The sequence below is a fragment of the Arachis ipaensis genome, chromosome B3, assembly GCF_059453495.1.
Source record: "Arachis ipaensis isolate K30076 ecotype BB chromosome B3, ASM5945349v1, whole genome shotgun sequence".
NCBI lineage: Eukaryota > Viridiplantae > Streptophyta > Magnoliopsida > Fabales > Fabaceae > Arachis > Arachis ipaensis.
In genome coordinates, this window is record NC_142438.1 from 136,508,211 (window position 1) to 136,523,271 (window position 15,061).

At 35.2% G+C, this 15,061-nt stretch overlaps 2 protein-coding genes across 2 annotated transcripts; one reads left to right on the plus strand and one right to left on the minus strand.

Moving 5' to 3' along the window:
• The first annotated feature begins 1,244 nt into the window (after nt 1-1,244).
• LOC107631391 (nodulation receptor kinase) lies at nt 1,245-7,178 on the plus strand. Its single transcript, XM_016334820.3, has 15 exons — nt 1,245-1,702; nt 1,897-2,407; nt 2,751-3,223; nt 3,407-3,557; nt 3,689-3,760; nt 3,844-3,912; nt 4,133-4,204; nt 4,326-4,394; nt 4,480-4,655; nt 4,911-5,137; nt 5,385-5,511; nt 5,588-5,656; nt 5,811-6,000; nt 6,135-6,267; nt 6,388-7,178. The coding sequence occupies exons 1-15, from the start codon at nt 1,606-1,608 to the stop codon at nt 6,721-6,723; spliced, it is 2,772 nt and encodes a 923-aa protein (XP_016190306.1). The 5' UTR covers nt 1,245-1,605; the 3' UTR covers nt 6,724-7,178.
• Nucleotides 7,179-7,493: 315 nt separating this feature from the next.
• LOC107631389 (organellar oligopeptidase A, chloroplastic/mitochondrial) lies at nt 7,494-14,157 on the minus strand. Its single transcript, XM_016334819.3, has 16 exons — nt 13,758-14,157; nt 13,376-13,499; nt 13,109-13,185; nt 12,561-12,704; nt 12,160-12,390; nt 11,991-12,081; nt 11,572-11,693; nt 10,626-10,733; nt 10,285-10,530; nt 9,732-9,877; nt 9,209-9,326; nt 8,685-8,844; nt 8,565-8,596; nt 8,377-8,442; nt 8,074-8,145; nt 7,494-7,979 (listed from the first exon to the last, which is right to left on the minus strand). The coding sequence occupies exons 1-16, from the start codon at nt 14,040-14,042 to the stop codon at nt 7,899-7,901; spliced, it is 2,103 nt and encodes a 700-aa protein (XP_016190305.1). The 5' UTR covers nt 14,043-14,157; the 3' UTR covers nt 7,494-7,898.
• Between the last annotated feature and the right edge of the window lie 904 nt (nt 14,158-15,061).

The following is a 15,061-nucleotide window of genomic DNA, read 5'->3' on the forward strand; positions in this document are numbered from 1 at the left end:
TTAAGTATGTTAAAATATGTCAAAAAATGATATTTTTTTATTTAATTAAAATCTAGTTAAAAACATGATGAGAAGTGCTAGGGGACAGCATTTTTGTTAAATTTTGGCCAGCATTTAACCATCAAAAGAAAATTGAATGATTTTACACTATTAGATGCAATCTCACACCAGTAAAAATATCATTGATAGCTAATTGATGGCTAAAAATCACAAAATTTGCTGGTCTTCTAGACTTTCTCAAACAGGATATGGATAAATGTTAGAGTGTTAGATGAATATGTATTCAAGATACGTTTGACACATAGAAGTATTATGCTTCATAACTTTTTTTTTTTTAGTTACTAGATACTTGATAAGATTTATTTTAAGAGTGAAAAGTCAAAACTATACTAAAATACCATAAGGTAAATGTTATATATTACCATTGTTCCTTCACTTCTATAGACAATAACCCACCGAAATGCATGCGTCTCAGTAAATTGAGAGAATGTGGTGGTGGCAGCGTAATCGTGTACGTAGAAGAATACGACACTTTGTTAATACTTTAGTGCACCTCAAAATAACAATAAGAAATCAACTGAGAATGCCGTTTCCAATTAGAAATGGAATTTGTGATGATCTCAGGTTGATGAATATGTATATAACAAATGTTACATTGCCCAACTTTAATTACTTGCAAGTTTAGAATAACGGAAGCTAGGGACAAGTTTTGATGAAGCTCAAAGTATAGCGTCTTCGTTTTAATTTTTAGACCAATTATATACTATACAAAAATACTAACGTAGCTCTTTTTTTTTTTTAAGTTTTATTTACTGGTAACTCCTACTGTCCAAGTCAATGGGGGGTGCATGCTCTTTCTGCCTCTGATTGAGCCACTTCTGATCATCGTGTTGATTTCTCATCAGTTTCAAAGTTGAAAATCTGAAAGGGAATTACTGTTAAGCATAATATAAGGATAGTTGCATTGACACTCTTGACAATACAATTATTTATTCATTTTATATTATTTAACTCTATCTCCACAAAAATACGTACAGAAGAAATAGTTCCTTTTTTTTTGTCTTATGTTTAATATCTTATTTTCAATCATGTTGCATCCATCGTTAGAGTGAAAGGGAGGGGGGAATGAAGGAAGAACAGGACCAATCAAGGACATTAATTACTCTCTCTAATTATATTAAATCACATAATCAAGTAAAGCAACAACAATTAATAAATATGAACCGAAGAAAACATATTTAACTAAGGATTTTGTACATAGTGCAAGCTCCCTAGCTAGCTAACTCCTCTTCTATCTCCTTGTTAGGAAGTTCCTACACGTTTCAAGTCAAACCCTTTATTCTTAATATCCATTCGAGTTCTATGATCTTCCATCTAACATTTGGATAAGTAATGATTTCAAATTCTTCCAATAGAAGAATTTTTATTGAGGTTCATGGTAGTAGTATACTGTAGGGTTGACCAAGGTGCCTTAGTTTTTGTTATCTGAATTAATAGTAGGACTAGTGAGTGTTGGTTGCATAAGGCAGAGAAAGAAGTGAGAAATTCAAGAGATTTGTATAGTGGCATGGCTTCATGTTTAGCAACCCCATGGGGTAACCTATAATGATGGAGAAATCAGATAATTTGGTATTATTAAGACAGGTTGTGCCATATGTCTTATGTTTGTGCATATTTATCAGATCAGCTTCTGCAAGTGAAGGTTAGTATTACACTATGGTCATTATTACTAATGTGGAAAAACAAATCTTGTTTAATAGTTGCATATTTTACCATCCTTAAAATTTTAACAATATCATTTGATAGTTTTAGTCTGATTTTGCTTAAATAATTAGTCTTAAGGGGAAGGGTCAGGTTTGGATAAGATTGTATGATATGCAGTTTTTTTCTCTGCAGGATTTGAGAGCATAGCATGCTGTGCTGATTCAAACTATAAAGATCCATTGACCAACTTAGATTACAAAACAGATTATGCTTGGTTCTCTGATACAAGAAGTTGCAGGCCAATAACTAGTGTGTTAAAACATTCAGCCTATGGAAGATTAAGAGTGTTTGACATAGAAAAGGGAAAGAGATGTTACAATTTGGCCACAACTAAGGATCAAGTGTATCTGATAAGGGGCACATTTCCATCTGAAAATGAACCAGGTAAAGGTTCCTTTGGTGTTTCTATAGGGGTAACAGTGTTAGGTACAGTGAGATCATCATCGCAGGACTTGAGAATTGAAGGAGTTTTCAGAGCCACAAAGAACAACACAGACTTTTGCCTAGTGACAGAAGAGGGTAACCCTTATATATCTCAGCTTGAGCTAAGATCAGTGTCTGAAGAGTATCTGCAGGGTTTGAATTCTAGTGTCCTGAAGCTGATCAACAGAAGTAATCTTGGGGGAAAAGAAGATGACATAAGGTACATAAATCTCTTGAGAATCCTAGGTTTAGGGGGCACTAGGTGGCGTCGCCTACATGGATTAACATTGATTTTTATAGAGAATAAATACATCAGTAGTTGTAATTAGTGTTGTGTCCTACCAGGCTTTAGACCAATTCGATCTAAGTAACTTGATGCATGAACCTATAAAACATGACACAGATTACATGCATCATTTATGATATACATATTTAATGTATTAATATTAAGTGATTTGTGCAATTTATAGTCTGTATCCTTATTTTGTTGCTCTTATGCTGTGAAATCTACAAGGACAAGAAAGACTTAATAATCTTATAATATGGGCCCATACTGGTTTTAGGTACCCAATTGATCAAAGTGATAGAATCTGGAAAAGAACTACTACAAGTCCATACACTCCTATATCATTCAATATTAGCATTTTGGACCACAAATCTAATGTGACACCTCCTCTGAAAGTTCTACAAACAGCTTTGACTCACCCTGAAAGGTTGGAATTCAATCACAATGGCCTTGAGGTTAAGGAGGATTACGAGTACCTTGTGTTTCTCTACTTCCTTGAATTGAATAACAGTGTTAGAGAAGGCCTAAGAGTGTTTGACATCTATGTTAACAGTGAGATTAAGAAGGCTAGTTTTGATGTATTAAGTGAAGGGTCAAATTATAGACACATTGTGTTGAATGCTTCTTCAGCAAATGGATCACTTAATCTAACATTGGTCAAGGCATCTGGATCTGTGTTTGGACCCTCTTGTAATGCTTATGAGATCATGCAGGTGCGACCATGGAAGCAAGAAACCAACCAAACAGATTGTAAGTATCATTGAAGGAATCATACAATGGCAATGATGACTTTAAATGTAAAAAAGAGAAATGCTTTCTAAACATAGATTTAAGTAACAATACTGATTCACTAATGGTTAGCATCATATTGTTCCTTTATATAATTCCACTTAGGTAACTAAAATCTATACTTATTTGTGTATGGTTCACTAGTGGTGGCGATTTTGAAGATAAGAGAAGAACTAATCACTGAAAACCATGATAACAAAGTCCTACAAAGCTGGACCGGTGACCCATGCATGCTTTTTGCATGGCAAGGAATATCATGTGATTTTTCCAATGATGCACCTGTTATCATTAAGCTGTAAGTCCTTTTATTCTTCTTGAAAATATGTTGCTAAGTTCATCAAACTGAGAGCAAGAATTACATCACTGAACTGTGGTTCTTAATGATTTGATAACCGCATAAGATGTATATTATTGTTGGTTTTGCAGGGATCTTTCCTTAAGTAATCTGAAAGGACCACTTCCATCCAGTGTCACAGAGTTGACTAACTTACAAATAATGTATTGCTTCCTTATAATAAGCCTTTGTTCAGTTGCTAGCATGTGTTTGTATTTTGGGACTCATTCCATTGGTGCATGTGCAGGAACCTTAGCCACAACAACTTCAATGGCCATATCCCCTCATTTCCAAGTTCCTCAATGCTCACTTCACTGTAATGACTCTTTCCTCGATGAATTTTAACACCCAATTTTAGTTTTGTTTGCTCTTACCTCTTATTAGATATCGATACTTCAATAGACACCTACTTTCAAATGTTGAAAAATAACTTTTTTTTTTTTGCTAAGAAAATAGTACTTACTTCCTCATCATAGAGCAATGTGCTATTTGAAATTTTTCCAAATATTGATTAATTAGACTTTTTTTTGGATCAGAGATCTGAGATACAATGATCTTATGGGGTCACTTCCACCGTCATATAACTCACTGCCACATTTAAAGTCAATGTAAGTTTTAGATTTTGCATTGTATTTCATCTTATATATTAAGATGTTGCTTCAGAATTCTAATCACTGTAAGTATGTTTGAGCAAACTCCATTATCTTGTATTCTATTATTACTTTGCAGATATTATGGCTGCAATGATCGCATGGACCATAAGCTTTCAGGAAACTTGAACATTTCAATCAATACAGAGTAAGAAGTATCTTCCTAAACAGGAAAAAAAGAGTAGTTTTGAGACAAAGGAAATAAAATTGATTGTGCTGCATTGATGTTTCAGTAATGGAAGTTGTCAGAAAGGGAATGATTTTCCACAACAAGTAGCAATTATTTCAGCCGTTGCATGTGGCTCTTTCTTGATTGCTATGGCTGTTGGAACAATTTTCATTTATCGTTATAGACAGAGATTAAATCCATTGGAAGCATTTGGAAGAAAAAGCAACCCAATGATAACAAGTAGGCATTAATTATTCTCATATCCCCTAATGTTTGGTGTTCTTGGTCTTTTTGTATTATATACAAAATCAAGATTATAATTCATCTCATCATTTTTAAACTATCTCATAATGTTACTTAGAGTGTTCATTATATCAAAGAACATTGCTATCATCATATGATTTATTCTGTGTAGCATACCATATATTTTGGTCCAAGATTCCAATCCAAACTGCAGGATTTATTCTGACATGTATTTCCACAAACAAAATGCAGATGTGATATTCTCATTGAACAGCATAGACGATTTCTTGATAAAATCTATTTCAATTCAAGCATTCACTTTGGAATATATAGAGGTTGCAACCGAAAAGTACAACATTTTGATAGGTGAAGGAGGCTTTGGTTCTGTCTACCGTGGCACCCTAGAAAATGGTCAAGTTGTGGCTGTGAAGGTTCGGTCAGCCACATCAACGCAAGGCACTCGAGAATTTGATAATGAGGTGCACAAAACTTTTGTTTCAAATTTAATTGCTATATCAAAGTTCCAATAGCATTGTTTAATGATGTATAATAAAGTGACAGTGACAGATAAAAGAAAACGAATGGAGTAGTTTTTAGATAGCATAAAATAATGCATATGCCAATGATGAAATTTTGCTACTAGTCAATGATTTCTAACCAAAATAAAATTTGATACTAGTGGTATCTACACAGTGCCATCTAACTAGTCTATGATGGTACTTGCAGCTAAACCTGCTTTCTGCAATAAGGCATGAGAACCTGGTGCCTCTTCTTGGTTATTGTAATGAAAATGACCAACAAATTCTGGTTTATCCTTTTATGTCCAATGGCTCTCTGCAAGATAGACTATATGGTAAGTACCCAATGATCATTTAAGCTGAAATGTTTTGATGGATGGGTTATGTTTCTAAAATTTCACTTGACAACAGGAGAACCTGCAAAGAGAAAAATACTAGACTGGCCAACCAGACTGTCTATTGCTCTTGGTGCCGCCCGAGGCAAGTAAATTTGATGTTGTATTTTTTACCAAGTGGTTCCAGATGCAAATATATAAAATCCATGCATCAGATTCTTACCTAACTGACTACACTACAAATTCATATACAAGATGTTGGGACCACAGGAATATTTACTAGATTTCTGGTTGAACAGGTTTGGCATATTTGCACTCGTTCCCTGAGCGATCTGTAATTCACAGGGATGTGAAATCAAGCAATATACTTTTGGATCACAGCATGTGTGCTAAGGTTGCAGATTTTGGTTTTTCAAAATATGCTCCACAGGAAGGAGACAGTGCTGTTTCGCTTGAAGTAAGAGGAACTGCAGGATATCTTGATCCTGAGTAAGTGCACTTCTAGGATTTTGCCTTAATTTATTCTACTGATCTCTTAGTAACTTTGGGAACAAAATATTTATTTCTGCAGCATTCTGTGTTTATTCATGAAAGTTAAGGTCATCACAAATCTTCCTGTGCAGGTACTACACAACCCAGCAATTATCTGCAAAGAGTGATGTCTTCAGCTTTGGTGTGGTTCTTCTTGAAATTGTGAGTGGCCGGGAGCCTCTCAACATCCATAGACCGCGGAATGAGTGGAGTTTGGTTGAATGGGTACGGAACAACTCCAAAAGCATGAGACTAGTTTCACCTTATTGCACCTACAAATGCATTCCATTTTTGCTTAGACTTTTTCAATTCTGTGATTTTCTAATCATAGAACTTCGTGTGCAGGCTAAACCGTACATAAGGGCATCAAAGATTGAGGAAATTGTGGATCCTGGCATCAAGGGAGGGTACCATGCAGAAGCAATGTGGAGAGTGTTGGAAGTAGCACTGCAATGTGTTGAACCTTTCTCAACAAATAGACCGGCCATGGATGACGTCATGCGCGAGTTGGAGGATGCTCTGATCATAGAAAACAATGCATCGGAGTACATGAAGTCCATAGAGAGCCTTGGATCCAACCGTTACTCTATTGTCATAGAGAAAAGGGTGCCACCCTCGACCTCGTCAATGGTAGAATCAACCATCATACCTCAATCCTTGAACCATCCGCAGCCGAGGTAGTATAAGGAAAAAACACTTGAGATGCACTTTCAGGGACTCCATAACGCATCTGGAAACTAAAATAATAGTTGTCTAGGACACTGGCATTCAAAGCTCCAGTTTTATTGTGACTCAATGTTTTCATCAATGCATTCAAATGGATAAACAAGTGGTAGGGTTGCCACATACAACTAGGAAAAGATGCACCAACTTGCAAGTTTGACAACAGAATGCTCACTGTTTAACACAACTGCATTGACACCCCCTTCGTCAATTGTTTATGGGAGAGTACTAGTAGCAATATAGTTTGTTGAATTGAGCTAAAAGTTCAGACTCGAATTGTTTTCTTACACTTAGAATAGAGGCTGGTATACCCTTAAGTAAATCACGTTCTTGGGTATTGAATTTTTATTTGATCTGAGTAGTAAATAATTGTATGGTAGGTGAATACAGATTAAAAATATGACTAATTTTTTTATATAGATTAAATATGCATTTAATACATTGTTATTAGAAGTGTGGGTGTTTTTCTTTGATATGGAGTTTTTTTTTAATTGATATTAATAAAATCGATTAAAATCTTTTATTTTTGAAAACAAAAATCAGAAAATCTAATTTCAATGTTAAAAATTTTTTAATTTTCAAAAACGTAAATCGCACAGTCCTGATTTGTGATTCTTTTAAAAAAAGGTTAAACAACATAAATCCATAGATACGATTTTTTGAATACCACTGTACAACCGAAAGATTAAACAACATAAATCCATAGATACGATTTTTGAATACCACTGTACAACCAAAAAAGAAATCAGAGGCACCGATTTCTTTAATCCCATAGCATTGCAATCATATCTTGTGTCTCATCTTTTTGTCATACACACTCACATGCAACATAGAAAAAATAATAAGCGTTAAAAATGTACCATGTGACATGTCTGAAAATCAGGTGGTGATTTTAAAGAGTGAAAAATGCTGTTCCTGTTTTTTTTTTTTTTTTTTTTCCGATTTTTATCAATGACAATTGGACTTTTTTATTGATGTTTTCTGATAGATTAAGGAAAGTAAAGGTTACTTTTTGTTCAGTTGCACAGATTTGATATGGCAGTGTGAAACAAGCCATCTCCAAATCTCATGTATTGGTGATAAAATAACATGATGTTCTGCCTCGGATCTTCACCAAACATTAGATACTATACTCAAGCTGCAGCTGACACTAGGCCATTGTGCCTGAGCAATGCATCCGGTGTTGGTTCTCGCCCCCGGAATTGCACAAACACCTGAATACAGCAGCCAGACACGTTTCAGACATGAGATATGGATAAACATCAAGACAAGTGGATATCGAAGATACGTTCAGATGTGTTATCTGACCTCTAGGGGTGCCTTGCCGCCTCCAAGAGCAAGAATCGTCTCGCGGAACTTGCACCCTGTTTCTTTAACAGCCTGTGTAAAGAAGCATCAATCATGTAACTAGCAAAGTAGCATATTCTAACTAAACAAACAGTGAATACCAGATTATAACGGAGAAAAACATTTCATAGGTTTGAAAAAAAAAAAATAGCGTAACTTGCAAGTCAATAGGTAATATAAGAAGAATACTGTTTATAATATTATATGTAAATAACAGGAGATTGGATATTTTGAAATTGACAATTGTTTTGCCATCAAATATACCTTGATGTCATCTAACCCAGCATCCTCAAATGCAGAGAAAGCATCTGCAGACAACACCTCAGCCCACTGCATCAAAGTCAAATTTACAAGAGTTTAGAATGTTTAGTGTTAAAAAACACATAAGTGAACTATATTGGCACCTCAAGATTTGAGAAATGTTGTTTAGTATTAAATCAACATATAAATACCTTGTAACTGTAATATCCAGCTGCATATCCACCTAAAAAATACAAAAGCAGACATAGAATTAACAAGAACTTTTGTAAGATAACTGAGTGATTTCAATAAATACAAGCAGCATGGCAAACCTGCAAATATGTGGCTAAAACTGCAAAGAAACCTGTCCTCTGGCAGTGGAGGAATCACTTGTGTTTTCTCAGAAACTCTCCGGTCAACATCATAGATAGATTCTGGTCCTCCAGGAACATATTTTGTATGAAGCTCTAGATCTACAGTTGCAAATCTTAACTGCAAATACAAAATTGGATATACATTAACAAACATATATAGGATTAATCAGGTAAGACTAGTGTAAGATCAGAATCAGCATAAAATATATATTGGAGTTACATTGACCCATGAAAATAGTTTTGTTAAATGTAATTAATTCTTTGAAAAAAATAACTAAAATAAGTATTTTGCAAAAAAGTTTCACGCTGCAAATAAAGTATGTATTTCTATTAAAAATCTATTCCAACTGGGGTGTGTTTTAACAGTCTTGATCCAACGATGAAAATCCAAGACAACAATCACAAGATGCCATCAAAAAGAGACAACAAATTTCTAAAATAATGAGCAGAAATAAGACGATTAAGTGTTAAATTTTACCAACCTGCCGAAGACTTAGAGACCCAGCACGATAAGTCCTAGCTGCCACAAGCTTCAAGTATACATCTTCGGGAAGAGACTCCCCAGTTTCAAAGTGCTTTGCAATACCCATTAGAGTCTCTCTGAAACAAGAGACGACGTATCAAAATACATAATAGCAGTTAGAAAACCATTTTTTATAAACCAAAAGGCAATGTGAAACAGATGACATATGAATGGTTAAAGATGGCTCCACTGAATAGAACAGTTGAACCAACCTGTCAACGAGCACAATAATTTGGGTGCCCCGTAGATAACAATGAAATGAGAAGAAACGGATGTCAATTCAAGAACATACTTTACAATACCCCAAAACAATGGTAGCAAGGAAAAGATGCACCAGATAATTAATTATATAAAGGGTTTCACATATAAAGTTCACTCTATTTTACTCTAATTTTGCCAAAAGGAAGGCTTAAGCAACACCCATGTACACAAAGACCACAAAGGTATAAAAACCAGTAAACCACACACCGCATAATTCTTACCTATGATAGCACCAATTTTCCATGAACTGAGAAGGTAGCTCAACAGCATCCCACTCTATCCCTCGAATACCAGCAACCAAACCCTCATCCTGCTTGGTAAGCATGTGTTGTAGTGCATGACCAAATTCATGGAAGACGGTCTCAACCTGAGAAAAAGGCAAGTAAAAAGATTTGTTTGTTAGTGTTGTATTAAATGAAAAAGGTAGATTTGAACCTACATGTTATGCCCAATAGTTAAAAATCAATTTTAAACATAATGAGATTACAGTATTACACTTAAAATATGACCAAGAGTACATAGTCAATTGTAAAGATAGTGAGATTACATGTATGTTCAAACCAAAGCTTAAAGGTCAGAGCCAATCAATAAATGTCAATCTATTACAAACTTCTTATAGTCTGGCCCTTGACAGAGTCTAAAATTTGTGAGAACAACATGACTAGATACTCCCAGTTACCATTGCCTAATTGGTTTGTTCCATTGTTTCACATATAATGATCACCGGTTCAAAAATATAACATGGATAAATATGTTAAGTACAGCTGACTTTACCTCACGGAATGTCATTAGGCTAGGCTTGTCCCCTACTGGTGGTGTTTGATTGCACACCATGTGGGCAACAGGTAACCTTGGCGAGATACCATCATGTGATAATACACGACTACGAGCAACAACTTCATCCATCCATGCACCTTGTTTTTTTTCAGAGGGACGACTGTATGGATCAAAATAGAAGTATGCAATTGGACTACCTAAAGAATCTTTAACACGGAAGAACCTGACATCCTTATTCCAAACCTAAATATGAAAAAGAACAATCTTGCATGAGTAAAATTAAAATACATTGACACCTAATATAAGAACCAAAACTGAATAAAAACAATTTAAGTTACCGGGGCTAGGCCATCAGCTGCCTCAATTTCAATACCAAAAAGAGTTTTTGCAAGGTTAAAGAGCCCATCAATAACCTTTGGGAGAGAGAAAAATGGGCGTAATTCTTCCTAAAAGACACAACAACAAAGATCAGAGAATTCCGAGGAATATTTAATAAATTAAATAAAAAAACACAATTAAAACTTAAAAGCAATGGAAACTTGAACGGTCATTTTATCATTCAATTGAAACAAAAGACCAGAAGCTCATATACGGTTGATATTAATAAAAAGGATGTGTATGAGCATATCAGAATTTGAAAAGAACAACAGACCAAAATATAAACTTATCGTATGATCTATATTATGTCAACATATGCTTATTATATAGGAAAATGCCAGAGGGCCAATACTTTTAGTGGAAGAAAATGGAGAGTTGGCCAGTGCTGGCTGAAATGCAAGGCAATGTAAGGAAAAAATGTTGGTCACCTAACATTTCTCAAATATACATCAGAAGACAGAAGTATAATTTTATTTGATTTTATTTTTTATGTTAAAATCACCAGAAGCATAAAATCAACAAAATACGAGTGTGTTCTTGATATATGATATCTCAAATTTAAATAATCTAACAAATTTTAGAATCAATTTTAACTGCAAGGGAATAAAGGTTCCATATACTGAATGGCAATAAGCAAAAGCCAATTGAAGATTTTTGGAGCTTCTTTGGAAAGCCTTGGTACATCAATAAGGTTGATTATGATGCTGTAGTTATGTATGTCTTTTTTCAATATAAATGATTAAACTTTTGGCCTTCCATTTTTTCTTTAAGAAAATAGGCAACGTTTATATCCAAGTAAAAAGGTTTTGCAGTTCATCCAACACTTCCTTTTTTTTTTTTTCGGGTTTTGGGGGGGGGGGGGGGGGAGTGTGTGTGTGTGTGAGAGAGAGAGAGACAGAGAACTACCTCATTAATATCATACTTTGATTCACGTAGCCTCTCACTCCAAAAGTTGATGTCCCAATGTGTCAAATCGTCAGCTTCAGCTGCACCTTGACTTTTGGCAAATGTCTTAAGATCTTCAATATCTGTAAGGAAAAAAGAAAGAATGGAACAGGTACCAATTTTCAAAATGCAACGAGTTACAGGACAATATTTAGAACTTAGTGTTATGCTTTGAATTCCTGCAAGAAGACACCTATGCCTTTTCTTTCTTGGAATATTAAATAAACAATATTGAATGGCTCATCCATTTAGATAAGTAGCCAACAAGCCTATAAAGGATGCCATTTTCCCAGCAAAACTAATGAAGCAACCAGTAAGTAACAACATAAAATTTAAATACCGACATAAGTACTAAATCTGAAGTGCAACAGATAGAATACCTTGCACGGCAGCATCCCAGGAAGCTTTGCGAAGCTTTTCCAGAAGTTCTTCTGCTTTATCAACAGTTGCCATTTTGGTAGCCATGCTAACCTGTGATGGATTACATATCAGCAAGCAACCTACAACAGGACTATATCCTTAATATGAAAATAATATATATACTCATACCTCAGCATAGTTGTTGTAATTGAGAAGCTTGGCCTTTTCCAACCTAAGCTTTAAAATTTGATTAATTATGTCTGTATTATCCAAATCTCCACTTGAAGCACGCGTAACATATGCACGGTAGACTTCCTCACGCAAAGAACGATTACGAGCATGTTGCATTACAGCAATAAAACATGGAGCATCCAATGTGATAACCCATGGTCCATTCTCAGCAGAAGCATTTTCATGTCCCTGCATGTTTCCGACAAGTAAACAACAAACAAAAGAAAGAAGAAAGATAAATGTGAGATAAACATAATGCATGTGAACAAATAATGAGTAATAAATGCTGTTTTGATTCCTTGACCTCTACCCCCTTAAGAACATATGTTAACAAAACCATAATTATCAAAATGATATACCTTAGACACTGCACTTTGAGCTGCCAACCCAAGAGCAGTAGCAGGTAATCCTTCAATCTCTTTCTTATCAGTGATTTGCTTTTCAAACTTTTTTGTTGCATCCAAAACATTCTCCTCAAATTTTTGTGATAACCTTTCTAGTTCCTGTGAATGGAATCATGATAACCAAAATCAATTAAAAAAACCATCACCAGAATCTTCGGGTCTGAATGTCAATCACTTCCGTCAGAATTTGAGAAGCAAACAAAAAAAGAAGAAAAAAAAAACAGAAAAAAGAGGAAGTAGCATCATTAAATTCTAATCACTAGCGAAGCCTCCATTGGAATTGATATTGTTAAAGAATTTAGGAGTTCAAGCTTCCATGTATTGACCCTTTCCTATTAACAATTTTGGAAAAAGTACAGAAGTATTAGCAGTCAATGCAACTTTATCTAGATTATTTTTATGTCAAGCATACTCATAAGTTGAGATTTCAAATTCTGGCTAATCACAAACAAAGCCTTGATTTCATTTTCCCACATCATTTGACAAAGGAACGGTCAACATACCTGTTCAATTTTGTTAAATTGCTCTCTTTTGTCATCTTCAAGAGAAACTCCATTAAGAACCGCCTCCCTTATTTGTGCTGCAAAGGCACAAGCAGTAAAGTGTAAAATGTGATAAAACGGAACTCATTCGACAAGACTGAAGTCAAATGCACGTGCATTATCAAATGAATCTTTCTCATCTAAATTTTAACACCAATAAATTAAGTCAACTTAGTATCAGAACTCACATAGAGAGACAGAACAAAACAACATACTTCAATCACTTACTTTCAACTATACGCTTGCGAGCATCACTTAATGTGTTCCAATCAGGAGACTCCTGAATGGCTCGGAAGGCATTGTAAATGGGCTTGCTTTGCCCTAATCTAAGCTGGAACTTAACCTTCTCCGGCTGCAAACATAACGATAAAACATAAAGCTTAGCTAAAATACCAACAACGACTCTGAATTAGTGAAGTCTGAACTCACACTACAATCAGAGACAGATTTTTGAGAGAAAGCGTTCGGATTTAACCAGTAACGCGTACACATTTGATCAAATTAGAAAATTTACCAACCAAACCAATACGTAATTAGTATAAATGTAAGAATGCGTATCACTCTGAATTAGATGATAAATTGAGCATTTTTTGGAAGATGAAAAGAGTACCTGAACATCTTCAATGGCGGAACGGAGGTCGGAATTATCCTTAACGGACTTGAGGTGGTTGACGATGCCCCAGACAACGGAGAGGCGATCGACAATCTTTTCCAAGGGTTCAACAAGTTTGGGCCAGGAGGGCTCAACAGTGCGTTCAAGTTCGTCCAAGTCAGCTTCCAGCTTCGTGAGGAGGCCGCGGATCCCCGGGCGCACGTGCTTCGCTTCCACCGCATCGAAAGGAGGGAACTCGAATTCCTTCAGGAGTGGGTTATCGTCCTGTGTAGTTGCCGCCATTGTTGAATAAAGGAAATGAGAGTGTGCGTGAAAGAGTGAAAGAATGAGAGTTTTGTAACAAGCATAGAACCGAAGAAGAGAATTGATTCGATGAGTGTTTAAACTTTAAATTGAACTATTTTTTAAGGAGAAAGTATTGGGAACAATATTAAATGTGTACGATGTGTACAATGAATTAAAAAAAAAGTAAAATTAAAATTAGTATTTAAATTCATTCACACTATCTACGGTTATTTCTAATTTTATTGTAATATCTAATACACGTCCAAAACTCACCGTCATCTTTTCCGGTTCTCACGCGTCACTGAATTTTTCGTCGGCCATACCGAGGTCATCGCATCCTCCCACCGACTCCGTCCTCACCTCTGCCGGTCAGCCCGATGCGCTTGGCCCTCCCACGCTCAGCCTAACGTGTTGCTGCTACTGTTTTCGTGCCCTCTCTTCCGAATCAACTTCACTTTTTCTCATTCCTTCAAGCCTCTTCTCACTGAAGATATTACCATGCTCTTCTTCTTTGGATCCAAGCATGATTAGTTTCTTTCATGATTTGAGTCCTATGCTTCACAACAGTGCGGTTTTTGTCCTTTAAAATTATGTTTCACCACAATAATAGTTTCTTATGTTTATTCATCTTCTTCTTCTATTTTAATGGTCAATTTAGGATGATCATTTTAGTAGGTATGCGGATGATTATTTTATTTTTATTTAGATGATTATTTTGATTGGATTGAGTTTAGTTATATATAATTAAAATATGTTACATGTTCAATTCATTAGGTATGCAGATGATTATTTTTATCCTTAAGTGGATGGTTATTTTTATTAAGGGTGAGTGGCGTGTGGCAAGCCAAGTAGCGACCGTGAAATGGGATGATTATTCATGAAGGTGCGGTGGTCGCCGGTTGAAAAAGAAGAGAGTATTGGAAGATTTCAGATAGTTATTTTTTTGAAATAACTAACTGAATTTTTTAAAAATTTAAAATTTGAAATTTGAGAATTTGAAATTTAAAATTTGATGG